Here is a 20,555-nt window from a genome sequence, read left to right on the forward strand (position 1 = left end):
ATCGACATTGTACCATTTTCCAAAGAACATTCCGTTTCACTTTTCTTCTCAGACCATGCCTTCATGGTCTCTGGGTCTGATTTTGCTGGGACTGGCATGGTCACAGTCTCTCTTTTACTGTTCTCAATTGCCCACATTATACTCCCCATACATAACTGCTTAATCACTGGGGTTAGTGTGGTACAATGGATAATCGGGTCGACCTTATCTGCATCTTCATCATTAGTGGAAAGCACACTTGGTTCACTTGAAACTGCTGTGGGTGTTAAATTCGTTATCTGGCTACTCGATGTCGGTGTCCTCAGGATTCTTGCTCCAATGTTCTGCTCAATAATCAGTGGAGTGTGTATAGGTTCAATGCAATTAATGTTCCCCTCCAGGTTTGAAGAGTCATTACTGACTAACTGCTGGTCTCCGAAGTTGGGATTTTGCGGCATTGTGTTGAAGGGAGACATTTGTCCCTGCTGTAGATATGAGTCAGGTTGTGTTATTTCCATTACCTGAGGATCAATGTCTTGTCCATTTTTTCGATCCGTACTAAAACACTGGCAATTCTCAGTCTGCTCCTTGCAAGTTAAACATACAATTAATTTTGTTAGCAAATCCTCAGCATCCTTCTGTGGCCGTGCTGCATTATTAATCTCTGTTCGGCTATAATGATCCTGAAGGTCAGCGCATAAACCTTTTTTCTTCGGGCTTGGACGAGGCGATTCCTTTGGCTTGTCTTCAGTTGGGCTTGAACAGTCTTCAGCGCTGTGCCCTTTATTGTAGCATGAGAGACCGTCATGGTCATGCTGCTGTGTAGTGGAGCATGGTAGGCTGTTATAGCCTTCTTGCTGTTCACGGGAGCATGGCAGACTTGCATCGTCTGCCGCTGGTTGGTCAGGAGAGGTTGCTAGACCCTCATGGTCTTGTTCCTGCAAGGACTGCGCTCTGGAGTCTTGCGTTCCTTCCATCGTGGAGTCCGTCCACGAGCTCTCTGTGGAGGCTTGTGACACTGGAGTCACTTCTTGTTCGTGCAAGGACTGCGCTCTGGAGTCTTGCGTTGCTTCTATCGTGGAGGCTGTCCACGAGCTCTCTGTGGAGACTTGTGACACTGGAGTCACTTCTTGTTCGTGCAAGGACTGCGCTCTGGAGTCTTGCGTTACTTCTATCGTGGAGGCTGTCCACGAGCTTGCTGTGGAAGCTTGTGACACTGGAGTCACTTCTGGTTCATGCGAGGACTGCACTCTGGAGTCTTGCATGTCTTCTTTCATAGAGTCGGGAACGTTGAGCGGGACGTGGACCACGCTCTGTGTGGCAGCAGGGCACTCTCCGTGTGCTTGCACCGCTCCCTGTCTGGTAATGTCAGGCTGCAGCATCATCCGGTACTGATAAGTTGGAACGTCATATCTGCTGGGTTGAAGATCCTCAAATCCGAAAAATGAATCCGCATCTGCGTCGGATTCAATATGGGGGCCGCCAATGTGCAACACGAAAGGTTCGTCCGAGTCATAGTCATATAGGACCACGGAGCTATCATTGGGCTCGCGAGGTCCGGAAACACTGTAAAAATCGTCATCGAAGTATTCAAGGTCGGAATCATCGGCTTGTGCGTAGGTAACTGCTTGTCGGAGGGTTCTTCGGAGGTAAAATTCATCTCCTGGGTCAATTTGCGGCACTGCGCTGTCATTCCAGGTGAGGGAAGGTTGTTTTGCAGCTTTAACAGATTTTTGTTTTTTTGATTTGGGACGTTTCCCTTTTAAATTGGATTTGGGACATTTCCCTTTTAAATTGGTGCAGTCTTGGGCCTCTGACATCCTGACGCTCGGTATGTAGCACGTAGGAAGCGACTGCGCATGCTCAGATCGCTGTTCCTTTACCGATGGCCGTTTTCTTAACTGCGCATGCGCACCATATTGCGCATGCGCAAACGAAACTTCCGGTTCTGCGCACTTCTCGCGCAACTGTGCTAGCGTTATACCTTTAGCAAGATGGCCGCCGACCTCGACCCAGCCTTTTCTCAGGCCCGGGATTTCGGGCTCCGGGATCCCAGCCACGAGGTGAGTACTGCAGCTTTTCTTACCTTTAAGTCCCCATTGGATTGCGTATTCTTCACAGTACTTGGCGAATTTGCCCATGACTGCCTGGTAATCGTGCCTTTGCTGCCTCCTGAAGAACCTGAACCTTCTGAACATTGCTCTTGCCCTTGCACCGGCGACGATGAGGAGAAATTCAATTTTTTCCTTATCATCCAGGTCTTGGAGTTCAGCTGCTGCCAGGAACAACTCGAACATTTGCCGGAATCGCCGCCAGTTTTCGTGGAGGTCGCCGTCGCACTGGAGCGCCTGCGGAACCGGGAGCTCTTGCATTATGCCTGGGCACTGCTGGTTGTCTGTGTACACTGAGGTATGCCGGCAGGTATCGATCCACTCCTGTACCATGTGGTGTTGGGTGCTCTGGTGCACAGATGAGCCAACACAGTTGTATGTGGTACAACTCTATTTTATTATAACTCTTATAATACAGTTCGTACTGGACACTCTGCACGTGCTGTCTCCCTGAGTGTCCCCGGCAATAGCTGTGTCCTGGTTCTCCTCTGCCGCTCTTACTGACCACACTGGGGTCGTGTCTGTGCTTTTATATCTTTCTGTCATTGGTTGTGGTGTTGTGTGTTCTGATTTGTCTGTTGGTGTGTCTATCATGATGTGTGTGTTTGAATATCATGACACTCATCTCTGTTTTAAATGGCTGACTCCTTACTCTGAGATCATGCCCTCTGGTCCTAGAGAAGAGAAAACATTCTCTCAGCATTAACCTTGTCACCTGAGAATCCTATATGACTCAATAAGGTCTCCTCTCATTCTTCTAAAGTCCAAAGAGTACAGGCCCCAACCTACTCAATCTCTCCTCATAAGAAAATCCCTCCATACCTAGGATCAATCTGGTGAACCCTCTCTGCATGCCTCCAAGTATATCTTTTCTTATTTAAGGGGAGCAAAACTGTTCACTGTATTCCAGGTGTGGTCTAACAAGTGCCTTGTATAACTTTACCTAGACTTGGTTATTTTTATACTCCTCAATGTGCTAAACAACTGGCTTGTAAAGCAGAACCAGGCCAGCAGCGCGGGTTCAATTCCCGTACCAGCCTCCCCGAACTGGCGCCGGAATGTGGCGACTAGGGGCTTTTCACATTAACTTAATTTGAAGCCTACTTGCGACAATAAGCGATTTTCATTTTCATTTCATTTTTCATTCTCTTTGAAATAAAGGCCAATATTTCATTTTTGTGATTTAAGCAGGAGGACCCCCAAATCCCTCTGTACTGCAGTGCTGTTTTCTCCAGTTTTTCCCCATTGAAATAATATTCAGCTCCATTATTCTTCTGACCAAAGTGCAGAACTTCACATTTTCCTACATTATATTGCATCTGCCAAGCTTTTGCCCACTCACTTAACCGGTCTGTACCCCTCTGTAGACTTTTTGTGTATCCTCTCCACATGCTTTCCCAGCTATTTTTGTGTCATCCACACGGACAGTGACCCAGGGCTGGGATTGAACCCGGGTCCTCGACGCTGTGAGGCAGCAGTGCTAACCATTGTGCCACTGTGCCTTCCTTTCTTTCTGTGAAGTTAATGCAGCCATTTATTTCATACAGAGCCATGATCAGGCCCCACCTGGATTACAGAATTCAGTTCTCGGTACTGCACCTGAAGAAAAGATATAGTGACCTTGATGCGGCTGCAATGGAGATTCACCAAAATGATTCTGGGGTTCATAGGGTTAAATTATAAGGACAGGTTGCGTAGAGTTGGTTTCCAGTCCTCTGAGTTTAGAAGATTGAGGAGTCATCTAATCTAGTCATCTAAAGGATTCAACAAAGTAGATAGAGATAAATGATGTCCTGAGGTGAGGGAATACACAACAAGAGGTATAATCTTAACATTAGAGCTATGCTGTTTCAGAGAGGAGTGATCTAATCTCTCTCTCAAACGTCTGTTATTGCTGGGAGTCAATTGTAGCTTTTCAGATGGAGATTGATAGATATTTATTATTAAGGATATTAAAGGATCGGAGTTAAGGTGGCTAAATGCAGTTAAGGTACATATCAGCCACAATCTAACTAATGGTGGAGAAGGCTCAAGGGACTCATTGACCTGATCCTGTTCCTAATGCTCTTATTCTTTTAAACAAATGGATTTAGCCAATGATTCCCCATGACAAGTGGCTGAAGTGTGTCTACAGGCTCAGTCTTAACTAAAATCCCAGCCTGACACGTGAGGAAACATGATATTTTCTTAGCCCATTTCCACATTGACAGTTTTTTAACATAGCTATTTAATGAGGACAGACACATACCAGAAGCAAGAGTGGGGGATATGTAAGATGAAGACTTGACTAGGTCTTAAATCTATACTCTTCTTGTAAAGCTCATTGATGTAGAGATGGTAGTGCATTAAGTTGGTCCTTCCAAAACTGGAGATATCTCATTTTTATTTCTCTACCGTGCTGGGTTTTGGTGGAGACTGGAGATGATATACAGAATAATTTAGTTGTATATCAATATTTCCTCTGCAACGACCCCTAACAGATAAAGGCCACCAGTATACCGTGATGCCTATACAAATGAAAGAGCAAAGATATTGTCATGTGAGTGTACCTTTAAGAAATGGATGTTTAAGCAATGTACCTTTAAGAAAATAGTGTCAGAGTGTGGGTGGAGCTGGGCTTCAGCTCAGCCATTTTGAAGTTTTTAGTTTCAGTTTTGAGGAAAAGAGCTTGGGTGTGTCTGTGTTTGCAATGAGGTACTTTGAAAGGGAAGGAGAGAAAAAGGAGAAGACTTTAATGATTCTAACTCAAAGTGACGAACCAAATCCAGATGACTGTGAATTTGACATAAGTCAAATTAAATTGGAAAATGAGGATGTTATTAAAAAGTGGGATAAATTGTCGAGTTACCTTCCAGAGGAAAAACAAACTGACCTGAAAGAGTTATTGATATCACGTGGGCAAGTTTGTAGCGATAAACTGGGACGTACTAAAATGGCAATACATGATGTAGATGTGGGAAATGCTGTTCCAATCAAACAACATCTATACAGACAACCCTTTAAAATTGGCACAGGTTAACAAAGAGATTGAGAGTATGCTTAAGAATGGCATAATTGAAGTGCGTTGCAGCCAATGGAGCTCACCCATAGTGATGGTACCTAAACCAGACGGTACCCAACGATTGTGTGTGGACTATAGAAAGGTTAATGCAGTTACAAGATCGGACTCTTATCCTATCCCACGTTTGGAGGATTGCATTGAGAAAGTGGGACAATCAGCTTTTATTTCCAAAGTGGATTTACTTAAAGGTTACTGGCAGGTACCTTTATCCGAAAGGGCGAAGGAGATTTCAGCTTTTGTGACTCGAGAAGTATATACCAATTCAAAGTTATGCCATTTGGCATGAAAAACGCCCCAGCCACATTTCAACGGTTAACTAACAAAGTTGTTTCAGGATTACTCAATTGAGCGGTATACATCGACGATCTGGTAATTTTCAGCCAGACATGGAAAGAACGTTTGAAACATCTGATGGAGTTATTCGATTGATTTCAGGAGGCGGGTTTGGTGATAAACCTAGCCAAAAGTGAATTTGGAAAAGCCAAGTCACCTTCTTGGCCATACAATCGGCCAGGTCGAATGGTCCCTTGGGATGTGAAAACAAAGGTTATTGGGGAGTTTCCAATACCCTCGACACCACGGGAGATAATGCGGTTTCTTGGTATGAGTGGATTTTACTGGAAATTTGTGCCAAATTTTAGCAGTGTGGTCGCTCCACTGACGGAGTTGCTCAAGAAGCGTAACAAATTCCAGTGGACAGCGAAGTGTCAACAGGCATTTGACGGCCTGAAGGCTGTGTTAACCATTGCTCCTGTGTTAGCCATCCCAAATTACACAAAACCATTCAAAGTGGCGGTTGATGCGAGTGATGTGGGCGTAGGTGCGGTGCTTCTACAAGACGACGACGAAGGGCTAGAGCGGCCTGTTGGTTATTTTTCAAAGAAATTGAATTCTCACCAGAAAAAGTATTCGACGATTGAGAAGGAGAGTTTGGTGCTGGCTTTGCAACATTTTCACATTTATGTGACCAGCAATCCATCTGACACCATTATATATACTGATCATAATGCTTTGACGTTTTTGGAGCGATTCCGGAATAACAATGCAAGGCTGTTTCGCCGGAGTTTATTGTTACAGCCATTTCATTTAAAAATAGTACATGTGGCAGGACGGGAAAAGGTGATAGCCGATGCTTTGTCACGAATGTGATGAATGGAAGGATTTCGGTTTGAGGAAGAAGAACGGGAAAACTGGACTATATTATTATGCCTGATTGTGTGTGGGGTTTTTTGTGAAACAAGAAAGTATTTTTACTGTGTGCATTTCTTAGTGGATGGTGCAAAAGTGAAAAATGAAACCATCTTGATTATGATGGTTTATTTTTTTTCTTGGGGGGAGCTGTCATGTGAGAGTACCTTTAAGAAATGGATGTTTAAGCAATGTACCTTTAAGAAAATAGTGATGTCAGAGTGTGGGTGGAGCTGGGCTTCAGCTCGGCCATTTTGAAGTTTTTAGTTTCAGTTTTGAAAAATGAAATGAAATGAAAAATGAAATGAAATGAAAATCGCTTATTGTCACAAGTAGGCTTCAATGAAGTTACTGTGAAAAGCCCCTAGTCGCCACATTCCGGCGCCTGTTTGGGAGGCTGGTACGGGAATTGAACTGTGCTACTGGCCTGCCTTGGTCTGCTTTAAAAGCCAGCGATTTAGTCCAGTGTGCTATTGGGTGTGTCTGTGTTTGCAGTGAGCTGGATCTACTGCGATCTCTGCCATGAAAGACTATCTCTGGATCATTTGGGTGATTTAAACTCATAATAGTGGCCTTTAACCTGATGTGTTTCTGTTTAAAGGTGTTAAGTCTCGGATGTTTGAAGGAACAATTTGAAGGATTATTTAGTGTTGTAGTCTTTGGGGATTATCTTTGAAGTAATGGGTGTTAAGATATTCAATGTTTGTTTTTAAAAGGTTAACTTGAGTTCATAGAATAAACATTGTTTTGTTTCAAAAACCACGTGTCCATAATTGTAATACCACACCTGGGGAACAAGTCGTGTGCTTCAAAACAACAAATACATTAAAGGGGAGGTTGGTTGGACTCCAGGATACATATTAGGGTTCTGAAAACACCTCTCCCATAACAATATGCAGAGTTGGAGTATTGGCACCATTGACACCACCACTAGTTTCCTAACAAGGGAAACTAAATGCAATCCTTGCTACGATGATGGTGGGTCAGTGACGTTTCACTGCAAAATTCACTGTTGAATTTGAGCACTGGACAATTCCATAAAAAGGTGTTCAGGCTTTTATTACTGAAATTAAAAGTCTGCACCATTTCTTTGTGAATTAGGTTTCAAGATGTCTCTTTTTTTAAATGGGTCTCAATTTCCCCAGAACTTTGCATTTAGCAACTTATGTGACTCTTTCAAAGTACTACCTTGATGAGCAAGGCATACGATCACAATACCAAGTACTTATATTGCGCCTTTAATGAGGTAAAATGGCCTAAGACATTTCACAGGAGTGTAATTTGGACACTGAGCCACATAAAGAGGCATTAGGAGTGGAGACCAAAGAAGTTGGTTTTGAATAGTGCTTTAAAGCAGCAGAGAGAGGCATCCCCTCTAAACCTCCTGCCCCTTACCTTAAATCTATGCCGCCTGGTCATTGACCCGTCCACCAAGGGTAAACAATTCTTCCTGTCTAATCTATCTACGCCCTTCATAATTTTATACATCTCAATCCTGTCCCCCCTCGGTCTCCTCTACTCCAAGGAAAACAATCCAAGTCTATCCAGTCACTTTTCATGACTAAAGCTCTCCAGCCCAGGCAACATCTTGGTAAATTTCCAGTTCTATCACATACCTCACAAAATGTGGATTCCAGAACTGCACACAATACAATAGCAGTGGCCTGACCAATGTTTTATAGAGTTCCAGCATAATCTCCCTGCTCTTAAAATCTATGCCTCGGCTAATAAAGGCAAGTATACCATATGTCTTCTTAACCACTGTATTCACCTGCTCTGCTACCTTAAGGGAAGGGTGTACATGCACACCAAAGTCCCTCTGATTCTTGGTGCTTCCCAGGGTCCTGCCATTTATCATGTATTTCCTTGCCTTGTTTACCCTGTCCAGGTGCATCACCTCACACTTATCCAGATTGAATTCCATTTGCCACTGATCATCCCATCTGACCAGCCCATCTATATCCTCCTGTAATCGAAGGCGATCCTTCTTGCTGTGTACCACCCCACCAATTTTCGTATCATCCGCAAACTTACTGATCAACCCTCCTATATTCACATCCAAATCATTTATATAAGCCACAAACAGCAAGGGTCCCAACACTTATCCCTGCGGGACCCCATTGGACACTGGCCTCCAGTCAGAAAAACACCCTTCGACCATCACCTTCAGCTTCCTGTCACCTCAGCCAATTCTGGATCCAATTTGCCAAATTTCATGTGGGATCTTATCAAAAGCCTTGCTGAAATCCAAGTAGACTATGCCAAATGCATTTCCCTTATCTACACATCAGGTCACCCCTTCAAAAAACTCAATCAAGTTGGTCAGATAGGTAGGCCACTGGAATTGGCATCAGCACCCCTCCTGGAAAGAACCCAGTGTGATCAGGTGAGGATACAAGATGCAGTTTTGATGCTCTCCTAAGTTAAATATCTTGCTAACCATAGATGCCATAATTGAAGGACGGCCACTTGGCCAAGACCTGAAGGGTCATGTGTTCCCCTGGAACCACAAGCAAAGAAAAAGTCATCATTTTGCAGGAAGGAAGGCAAAAAATGTAATGCAAAAGAAAAAATCCACAATCGGAATGAGAACTATGGAGACAATATTATAGCTTTCAAAACATGACTGTATCTTTTCATTTGTTGCTTAGCCTTGTGTGTGAGGAAACTGTCCATTGCTGATGTTGTTCTTTTAGTGATGCTATTTGTCAACACGGTGACAGGTTATTCCAGGAAACTCTCAACAAAACGTGACAGAACAGCATATTGGAGTCTCATCTCTGTGACACGCTGTGTGATTTAAGAAACTGTTAATATTATAGCCTCGGTTGGGTTGTATATCTGAAAGCCTTCCACATTCCAGTTCGTATGTTTGTTCTGCAATCAGTTTGAAAATCTGTCGCTGAGTTATGGGCACAATTCAGATTGCTGAATCTCTGCGGCACCAGCTCACATTGTGGACTATAGATTAAAAAAAACAAGCATGCCTTTTAACAGAACAAAGCATAACCCCGATGTACAGCCCGTGTGAGATTAATGGAATTCTGTTTTAAGTTATTAAGTGCTAATCTTCCTTTAAGAACAATCTAAAGGAATTTACCTGCCATCTCTGCATCTTTATTAATAATAAAAATATACGAGGACCTGTAATTGAAAAATGCAAATGATCTAAAATTTTGCCCATTTTCCTTTGCTGTCTGGTATCTTGGCAATGTTCTTCATGCACCTCATCATTCTTTTTCTAGTGTGCTAGTCCTTAAACCTGTCTATGGTGTGGTTCAAAAGTGGGAAATCTTATACCTGGCAGAATCGCTAGGTTCTGTGGCTGTTTGAAGTGCTTCAGGTACATAATCATAGTGCAGTTAAACTCAGCTGTCACAACAACTTCAAATGATGAGCGTGTTACCTTTGTTATTTTCAAATCGGCAAATTAATATATGGCACGGAGTAATCTTCCACAGCTTCCCTTTGCTGTTCCCTCTTATCGTAATCACACGGAGTCCCAAAAAGGTTTGAAGCAGAATACTTTATTCCTAAGTAAAATAAAGCCACAAAGCGGCAGAGGGTACAACTATTCCCAGCCAGGACCATCCGAAGATGCTGGTTCCCTTCTGGGCCGGATTTTATTTGTGGAGATTAATGAGCCCTGCTATTAGGCCGCCGCCCCTCAGCAGGGGCGCTCTTATCCCACGAGCCCCATGGGAAGATCAATCGGGTTGTCCCGGTGGGTCTCGAGGGAGTTCCAACATCCCTCTAAACCCCGGGTGGCTACAACACTCTACTTTTTTGTCTTCCTTTTCTCTTGCCCATCTTTTTTGTTTGCTCTTTCTATTCCTCTGCTTCTGCTGCACTTCCATCTTTTAGACTTGTGAAGCCAACCGCCAACCTTTTTTTAAACGTACACTTCTCGCTAACTTTTGAGTTGAGCAACGTGAAGAGTCATCAGTGTTGTGGGAGAACACAGGTTTTCCCTCTGGCACACAGATTGAGGTGTACATTCAAAATACTGCTGTAATGCTAGGCAATGGGAGGGGGACTTGAAGTGCGATCGAAGAGAACAGTTTGTGGGAGACTTGAAATTGGGGAGAGGGTGGCAAATTGGTGGGATTTGGGGAGGAAGTTTCACAGGGCAGTGACACAAGTGGAAACTTTATAGGCAATGTGTGGATAGAATTTGCAATGCACAGCCTGATCAGGTGGTGGATACACATTCAAAAGTAACTTTCAACACAGAATTGAATAAATATTTAAAGGAGAAAATGCTGGGGAAAGGACCCATGGATTGCTCTTCAGAAGAGCTACTACAGACTTGATGAGCCAAATGGTCTCCATCTGCACTGTGCTAATCCATCCTTCCATCATGCCATTCAATCAAGATAACAAGGAGAATAAGAAGTTCTTCCCACATACCAGTGGAACTCTGCCATCCTGTAGCGCACATTCCTTTATCCTCTCTTCTGTCCCTTTGTAGATAATATCACTGACGTAACCCTGGAGAGAGAAGTGGAATCCATTACTACATATCACAGACCCAGTCACAGTCACTCATATATGGGAATTTCTCGTACCAGCACTATTTTACTTCAGATAACAGGAGATTGTGGATTAACTCTCCCACGGAGGACTGACCCTACGATCCTGAGGCAGAGAAAAGGGCGTAATGCCATGAATCAGCTCCCAGTACTGATTTTCCAGTGCAAAACCTTATTCTCTCTGACCTTGAACCTCAGGAAAGGCCACAGCGTCATCCCTTCATTGTGCTCAGCACAATGTTGAGCTCTTCTCCCTTGCCTCCTTCTGCTCCCAGGTTTGGCCAGGAATATTACTTCACACAGTGGATCATCCTGGTGTGATATCAGGCACCTCAATTTCTCTGCTCCCCTCACTCATTCTAGCCTGTTTCTGTCTGAACTTGCAGCACTCTGATTTCTCAGGTGCAACGCTAACATTGTCATTAAACGTGCTGACAAGGTTGCTGTTTGGGGAACTGACCTCTGCCTCGTGGAGGTTGAACACCAACACCCTGATACCTCCATTCAACTCTCTGGACAATGACCGCACCACCAAGCATCAAGCCATTGTATCCCACACTGTCACTGACCCGTGTTGGGTGTTCTGCTCTACAAACAGGTCAACACGGCTGGAGATGGTGTAACTCTATTTTATTTACAACTCAAATGTAATAACATATTGTAAACTTGGGTATGTGCATTACCAGCTTATCTGTGGACCCTGTCCTATCGCTATCTAGGTGAGGCACTCAGCACATGGTGAATGTCTGAGAGGCAGGCTGTGAGCTCTGTGCTCTGAGCTGGCTGCTGCTAGAAGGGCCGGGAACTCTGGTGTTCCCTGTCTTTATAGTGCGTGTGCTCTCACTGGTGATGCTAAACTGATTTCTTCCCATCTCCACTCTATTTTTTCTTCCCTTGTCCAACCTACATCTGTGACCCTGTCAATGTCCTCCGCCACTTTAACCATTGCCAGTTTCCTGACCCTACCTGTCTCCTTCTCACTGGGATGGGGGGGGGGGATAGTTAATTGGCAGTGATTAAGGGTCGGGTTTAGTCTCATTTGTGGGGTGGGTCGGGAACCATTTGGGGAAGACGGTGGGCCGAAGATGTTGGGGGGGGGGGGGGGTAGGATTGCCCTGCGAGGTGGACATGGCTGATGGTGGGGTGAGAGACCCCCCAGTCAGCATGGTAATGTGGAACGTGCGGGTGTTGGGTGGACCGATGAAGAGGGCAAGTCTTTCGCATTTAAAGAGCTTGAAAGCCAATGTGGTGCTGCTGCAGGAGACCCATCTGAGGACAAAGAACCGGTAGGCTTCGGAAGGGTTGGGTGAGTCAGTTGTTTCACTCGAGATTCGATAGCAGGGCCCGGCGGAGTAGCTGTACTGGTAGGCAAGAGAGTTTGGTTCCAAATGGAGAAGGTGGTGGCAGATCAGGGGGACAGATATGCTATAGTGTAGGATGTTTTGGAGGGGAAGCTGGTGGTGTTGGTTAGCGTGTATACCCCAAATTGGGATGATGTAGGGTTTATGAAGAGGATGTTGGTGGCCATCCCGAGCCTGGGCACGCATCAGTTAATTTTAGGGGGGGATTTAAACACGGCGTTGCATCCGAAGATGGATCAATCAAAGCCATGCTCATTGACCTCTTCGGCGGGGGGGGTTTCAATAAAAATGTGGAGGTCTCACCATCGGTGGTGAGGGAGGCGCTGAAGATGGTGGTAAAGGGCGCAATCATCTCGTTTAAGTGCATGTGGGTAGGGACGCAAGAGAGGAGTAGCAGGGGCTAGTAGACCAATTTTGGAAGTGGATGGAAAGTATGTGGAATATCCCACTCGGAAACCTTTGGCCAGTAGAAAGGAACGACAGGCTCAGTTTGACTTTTTGTCGACAAGGAAAGCGGTGTGCCTGGAGAGGCGGGTGACGGGTGTGGTGTATGATTATGGGGAGAAGAACTGGAGCATCCAAGGAGCGAGGGATCGGATGAAGTAGTCCTCACCACTGCCTGGTTTCCTGAAGCATGGTAAATCTCGCTGCCTGGAGTTAAATTTAAAATGAGGCATGCAGTCTCTTTATAACATTTAAATTGCCAATCCACCTCATGGGAGTGGTTTTAGGCTCCCGCCACCCTGCGTTCCATCCTCCCCGTCCCATCTCTGTTAAAACCGAAAATGGGGATATTGAAGCTGGGGTGGGGTCTGGATTCAGGTTTTTAACACTTCATCCTTTTGCTTGATCCAAACCAGCCCATTTTTTAGTGTTAAAATCCCCCATGTTAACTCTTGACTTGCTGAGTATTTCCAGCATCTTTTGTTTTTATTTCAGGTTTCCAGAATCTTTATTTATAAAGTGCTTTTACCGTGATAAAACATCCCAGGGCACTTCAAAGGAACATAATTAGTCAAAATTTAACACTGGTCCCATTTCCTTGATGGCATACAGATCTATAGTAACCTGCAGATCTCCAATGGGACCACAACTTTTAGCAATATACATTAATGATCTGGAAGAAGGTACTGAAGGCACTGTTGCTAAGTTTGCCGATGATACAAAGATCTGTAGCGGGACAGGTAGTATTCAAGAAGCAAGGGGGCTGCAGAAGGACTTGGACAGAGTAGATGGGTGGGCAAAGAAGTGGCAAATGGAATACAATGTGGGAAAATGTGAGGTTATGCACTTTGGAAGGAGGAATGGAGGCATAGACTATTTTCTAAATGGGGAAATGCTTAGGAAATCAGAAGCACAAAGGGACTTGGGAGTCCTTGTTCACAATTATCTTAAGGTTAACGTGCAGGTTCAATCGGCAGTTAGGAAGGCAAATGTTAGCATTCATGTCGATAGGGCTAGAAAACAAGAGCATGGATGTACTTCTGAGGCTGTATAAAGCTCTGGTCAAACCCCATTTGGCGTATTGTGAGCAGTTTTGGGCCCCGTATCTAAGGCAGGGTCTGCTGGCCTTGGAAAGGGTCCAGGAGAGGTTCACAAGAATGATCCCTGGAATGAAGAGCTTGTCTTATGAGGAACGGTTGAGGACTCTGGGTCTGTACTCGTTGGAGTTTAGAAGGATGAGGGGGGATCTTATTGAAACTTACAGGATACTGCGAGGCCTGGATAGAGTGGACATGGAGAGGATGTTTCCACTTGTAGGAAAAATTAGAACCAGAGGACACAATTTCAGACTAAAGAGACAATCCTTTAAAACAGAGATGAGGAGGAATTTCTTCCGCCAGAGGGTGGTGAATCTGTGGAACTCTTTGCCGCAGAAGTCTGTGGAGGACAAATCACTGCGTGTCTTTAAGACAGAGATAGCTAGGTTCTTAAGGGGATCAGGGGTTATGGGGAGAAGGCAGGAGAATGGGGATGATTGAATGGTGGAGCAAACTCGATGGGCCGAGTGGCCTAATTCTGATCCTATGTCTTATGGTCAATATGTCACCCAAGTAATTGTTCGTCATATGTTAAGACTTTGACATTGCTGCACAGTGGCTAGCACTGCTGACTCATAACACCAGGGACCCGGGTTCAATTCCAGCCTTGGGCGACTGTCTGTGTGGAGTTTATATGTTCTCCCCGAATTGCGTGGATTTCCTCCGGAAGCTCCGGGTTCCTCCAATAGCCCAAAGATGTGCAGGTTAGGTGGGTTAGTCATGTTGAATTGCCCCTTTGTGCCCAAAAGGTTAGGTGGGGTTACGGGATAGGTTGGGGGCATGGACCTAGGTAGGGTGCTCGTTTAGAGGGGCAATGCAAATGGCCTCCTTCTGCACTGTAAGGATTCTATGACAGTGATGGTTGGCTAGCCATTCACCATGAGGATATCATAACCATGTTTGATTCTGTCCCAAAACAGTATTGCACTTTTTTGAAGACATCACTGAATAGCATGCAGGATCACTGGCTGAGTTTGCCCCTTTACCCCTTAGCACAGTGGTTAGCACTGTTGCTTCACAGCGCCAGGGTCCCAGGTTCGATTCCCTGCTTGGGTCATTGTGCGGAGTCTGCACATTCTCCCTGAGTCTGCGTGGGTTTCCTCCGGGTGCTCCCACAAGTCCCAAAAGAGTTGCTGTTGGGTAATTTGGACATTCTGAATTCTCCCTCTGTGTACCCGAACAGGCGCCGGAATGTGGCGACAAGGGGCTTTTCACAGTAACTTCATTGCAGCGTTAATGTAAGCCTACTTGTGACAATAAAGATTAAGATTATTATTATTTATCTGGGTATACGGAGTCTGATTATATTGTTACTGAAGTCAATTTTGCTGAGATGGGTTCACTGAGCACATATGTATGGATCAAGAACTCAATAGGTTAACTCCCTAAGCATCAGGCAATTAATTTGAAATTCTTTAAAAAATATATCTTTATAAATAAAATATTTGGAGGGGACCAAGATGAAACATCAGAGAGAAGAAACAAGATGGTACAGGACTGGGAGAGAGAAACAGCATAAGAATAAAGAGTAATCCAGAAAGGAGGGATCAGGCAGGATAGAAATGAAAAATCAAAGCAGCATTTCGAATGCCTGTATGTCAGTGAGTAGAGCATAATGAAGAAGGTTGGTGAGCTGCAGGCACTCATTTAGATGTGGGATTATGATATAGTTATAATGACAGAACCATGGCTTAAACAATGGCAGGAATAGAAAATAAACATTCCCCACAACAATGTAGGAGAAATAGGGATGGACACAAAGGGAGAATGACAATATGATTAAAGATCTGCTGCAGCTTCAGAAAAGGACTAAGTGCTTGAGGGTTAAAAGACAGGGGGGTAATTAGATAAGGCTGGCAATTGGGTGAAAGAATCATGATTAATCCATGTCTATTTGTAGCGATGCAAGGAGCACGCAAACTTCATGCTGCTTGCTAATTAAAATGACAGTGGCGTGCAGCCCAGCGCTAAGAGAGTTGCTGAGTAGCTGCATACATCAGCAGGGGACCCAAATTTGTGCAAGGCTAATGCCACTTAAAGCCAGCCTGCACCGCTGAATGGTGAGATACAAGTCTTGGAGCAGAAGGAGGAGTGGGAATGTTGTATCAGGCCTTGAGATTCTCCAATGCAGCACTGGATGAGGCCTTGATGGTGCAGGAGCTGGATAGGAGTTAAATGGTCCACTCCCCTCAGGGCAGACAGACATTATGAAGACTGTGGAACACGATAGCAGTTGTGGTTGATGACTGCAGTGTTGCCCCAAAGACCTGGAGGCAGTGTGTGCTCCACTTGCTTCTCTCTATTCAGAGAGAACACAATGAACTCCCCTGTCCTGACCCAAGTTGTGCCTGTCACCTCTATGATACGATGATGTGGAGATGCCGGCGTTGGACTGGGGTGAGCACAGTACGAAGTCTTACAACATCAGGTTAAAGTCCAACAGGTTTGTTTCGATGTCACTAGCTTTCGGAGCGCTGCTCCTTCCTCAGGTGAATGAAGAGGTATGTTCCAGAAACACATATATAGCCAGATTCAAAGATGCCAAACAATGCTTGGAATGCGACCATTAGCAGGTGATTAAATCTTTACAGATCCAGATACCTCTATGATACAGCAGTGAACAGTAAAATGAGAGATCATAGAATCATATAGTTCAGCCGAGGCACCTCGGACCATAAAACGGCACTGACAATAAACTACTCTAAATCTATGCTAATACCACTTCCCAGCAATTGGCCCATAGCCTTGAATGTTATGGTGTTTCAAGTGTTCATCCAAGTACTTTATATTACATCTGTCACTTGCTCCAGCCTGTGAGGTTCCTGATATGAAGAAATTCCTTCATATCACTGGGCAGCAGGGTTCTTATCCTGCTCTAGGGCAGCAGGACTTGCTGCAAGAGGTGACAGATATCTGTGGGCGCAGACAAATACACTGCTCGTGTCTTAGATGGAGTGGTGCTGGAAGACCTTAGGTGGATAAGGCCTCCGGGCAGCCAGAAGCAGACTGACACTTTTGGGGGCCTCGCACTCACCCTCTTTGCAGGGGCCCCATGTCACGCCCCTGCTCGTGATGTGGCGGCCTGTCCCCAATGACATTGAGCCCCGCCCCCATGAAGGCTCAGGTGGCCGGGCCTCAATGATTGCGTGTGCTCCTGGCTGGCTGGCTATCTGGCCGACCTCTGCTCTCTCTCGACCTTGCCGCCCGGTCCGGTTGCTGCCAGTCCAGCTCTCTCACTCTCAGCCCTGCCTGGCTGGTCTGACTCTAGTCAAGTCGCCCCACTCCTGTTGGCCTCTTCTCCACGACTCCCCGAGACACTATGCTGGCACTTGCCTGGCCTTCTTTGCACCTACCGACTGCTGCTCTGCTCACCTCTTGCTCGGGTGGTTGGACCTCAAGCTCAACGACTGCATGTGCTTCTGGCCAGCTGCTGCAGCTGGGTATCCGGGCTGGTGGCCTCTGTTCTTTTAGGTTGGTTGTCTGCCCACCCGCTCTCCTCAGCCCTGACCTGGAGGCTGACAGTCACTGTGCTGCACCCCGTGATGGCCGTTAGCCAGCCATTGGCCAGCCTTGTGGCATTAGCCAGCCTTGCTGTAGGCTTCACAGGCTCTCACCCTGACGTTAGGTTGGCGACCTCACTTTTGCCTCAGGCTGACGGCCAGACCGAATGCCAGAGGCCTGGCTGCTGCTTTGCACCTTTAGCAATGAAAGCTCAGAAACGTCACACCAATTCAGGAGATCCGTGTCTGAATTTAGTCTTCACCACCTCTCAATGTCTGGCAAACTGTTTTCGCTCTCTAAAGGGGAATCCACCAATCAGAGCCCGATGTTGTTCTGTATTGCCTGCTGCCTATCAGCAAATTTGGAGCTACCAAGGCTCTGATTAGTGTTCCCACCACAACAAGCACCTCTCCATGTGGAGCCATCCCCCCCCCCGCCCCCCGCCAAAACCCGCATTGGCCAGGGCCCTGGGCAGCAGCTATGTGTTTCATATTGACATTCCTCCTGTGCTGCGAGCCCATCTCTTTTATCTGTGAACAGCTTCTCGGCTTCATTGTTTCTATTGCTTTATCTGTCTCCCATGTTGCAGCCCAAGCAAAATTGCAACACTGGCACCGGTGAATGGAGTAAATGGTCCGGCCAGAATGCTTGCTGTCACAACCAAGGTCGTTTCCATGTCCACCACACTCTCTGTTGACTTCACCAGCTTTAGCCAACTCTTCAAAACACCATGCGCTTTGATAAACTCAAACAGAGCCATTTGAGATTAATCAGCAGCCGACCTACAAGTTGTGGGTGAGCTTTTTAAATAACACTGGTTCCGGTGGGGTGGGGTGTTGAATTCATAGTAAGAGGGCATTCGTTGGAACATTGAGGTCGGAAAATGACAGCAATAGCATCAAATCACTGTTACTTCCTGAATGGTGCCACAGTCTGCCTACACTGCAGACTTCCAGCACATATGCCAAAGTGGCAAATGGCCTGTACGCTCCAGGGCTGGGATTTCCGATCACCAGTAGGAGGGTGAGAACATTTCTTTGAAAATAGTGCTCCTGGATGGCATGTCAGTATTCCAGTGCCTCTGCCTCCTGGCAATGCTTGACGCCACTAACATGGCATCAAGTTCACTGCCCAATTAGGGCAACTATTCCGAGCATTGTGTCAGGTAAGCAATTCAGTTGCAGCGTGGTCAGGACACTATTATTAACAGTGGGTCAGGTTCTTGACTTTGTACTGAAAATCCAACCCAGGGATGTGCGCGAGCAACATGGGTGCCATTTTTGTACTAAAGTAACACACAACGTTGAATGGGGCATTACGGAGATCAAATCTGCTGCCAGATCTTTAAATCTGTAAGTATTTAACTCAGTGATTAATAGAGTTCAGGATAGATTCCTTTATAAAATGAAAACAAGCCAGTCAGTGGTGATACACCACAGAAGAATAAAAAGATAAAGGTAATTTAAAACTAAGTCAGAAGGTATACACTGAACATATAGATAATAAAGGAGAGGGTGATAAAAGGAATACAGAGGTTAGGAAAGAACAAAAAAATTAAGAAAACAAAGCAGAACTATGGAACTAAAATCTGGATACAATAGGGCCAAATAAACCACAGGCAAGAACAGTCAAATGGCAGAAATATGAACTAATTATTTTAACTTGGTATTTACTTGGGAGGCTAACAAATTGAATACAAAATTATGAGAAGAGACTCAGAAAAGACACGAAAACATTTAAGATAAATTAACCAAATGTAGGGAGGATAACGCCTATAGTCCGAATGGATTGCACCTGCGCATATTAAAATAATTTATGGAAGAGATACCTGGGGCCTTATTACATAGACAGGTACAGTGCCTCAAATCTGGCTATCTGAAAACCGGGATTGTTTGATTGTCTGGGCATTTTTATAAGTGGGCCATACACGAATTATCAGTGCTATTAAAGGAGTGAAAAGATTTACTGGTTCTTTGGGAGGTTGATGCATCAGCGTGGTGCTGTATCGAGGCTTCACGCACCAGTCATTTCCCACCCTCTGAGTGGTTGGAGCTACCTTTGAGCCCACCCGTCCCAGCTCGGAAAGATTCGGGGAGTTGCACTTCGATCTTGAGCGCTCCAATGACCCAGAGTAAGTTTTGGCCTCATCAAAGCTTCAGTGTGGTTGCCTTAGACTTGATCGCTGTCAATCTTTACCTAATTACACGACAAGGACTGTGAAATACCTTCGGACTTTTATTCTGAAAACCAGCAAGATCCAAAATCAGGCATGGACTTGGTCCCGAGATTTCTGGTTTTGAAACAACTCACCTGTATATCAAAATTCATTCGAAAGTGGAATACTGCAGACAACTGGTTAACTGCTAATGTGTATTTAAAAAGAGAAATAGAATGAGTCCAGGGAGCTAAAGACCGGTTATCTTATCAGTAGAAGTAAAGATAATGGAAGCTTTACTTAAATATCAATAGAAAAACATTGGTATGAATACTGGACAGTACAAATCTGTTATGTTTTAAACTGTCTCCTTTAATTGAAGGCAAAATAGAGTAGTTTGAAAAGAAGAATGTGACCGATGAAATCTGTCCCGAGACAAGTCCATATGATATGATCGCCATGGGGACAGGAGCCCAGGTCATGACCTATTAAGTAAGGTGCCTGTTTTAACACCTGAACACAAAGGAGGGACACAGCTGTCTTGCAGCATACCGATTCATGGGGGTATTTTCCGGCTGTTCTCTCCAGCGGGATCTTCCAGTCCTGCTGACGGCGAACCCCCACTGCGGGTTTCCCAGTGGCGCTGCCTCCCACCACCGAGAAATACGCGTTGAGGGCACTGAAAATCCCCCTCATAGACTCTAAGCATCAGTCAGCCATAGAGCCTTGGAGAAGAAGACGCACAACAGGTGCTGCTATGCCAGGTAGAGAAAAACAGGACAGGCTAATCACCAAGCTGGTGAGGATGACGAAATTAAGCTTGTGGAGAGAGTAAGGATCATAAGGCCACAACATGTAGGAGAAGAAACAGGCCTTTTCTCCCATCGAGTCTACTCCGCCATTCAATGTGAACATGACTGATCTGTATGAAAATCCTGAACTCCACTTTCCCGCCTTATCCTCAGAACCCTTGATTCCCTTACTGATTAAAATTCTGACTATCAACCTTGAACATACTGAACAACCGAGCCTTCACAGCCCTCTGTGGTAAAGAATTCCTCAGATACAATACCCTCAGAGAAAAAATTCCTCCTCATCTGTCTTAAATGGGCGACCACTTACTCTG

The 20,555-nt window shown here is 45.3% G+C and overlaps 1 protein-coding gene across 4 annotated transcripts in view; it reads right to left on the bottom strand.

The window, feature by feature from the left end:
- The window catches only part of fcsk (fucose kinase), a 497,568-nt gene that overhangs the window by 64,987 nt on the left and 412,026 nt on the right, over positions 1 to 20,555 (bottom strand). For all 4 annotated transcript variants that reach the window (XM_072518609.1, XM_072518607.1, XM_072518610.1 and 1 more), the window contains one exon: positions 10,750 to 10,830. In XM_072518609.1, coding sequence (XP_072374710.1) covers positions 10,750 to 10,830 — 81 coding nt within the window. The remainder of the gene's footprint in view (positions 1 to 10,749; positions 10,831 to 20,555) is intronic.

This window comes from Scyliorhinus torazame, chromosome 10, assembly GCF_047496885.1.
Source record: "Scyliorhinus torazame isolate Kashiwa2021f chromosome 10, sScyTor2.1, whole genome shotgun sequence".
Taxonomy (NCBI): domain Eukaryota; kingdom Metazoa; phylum Chordata; class Chondrichthyes; order Carcharhiniformes; family Scyliorhinidae; genus Scyliorhinus; species Scyliorhinus torazame.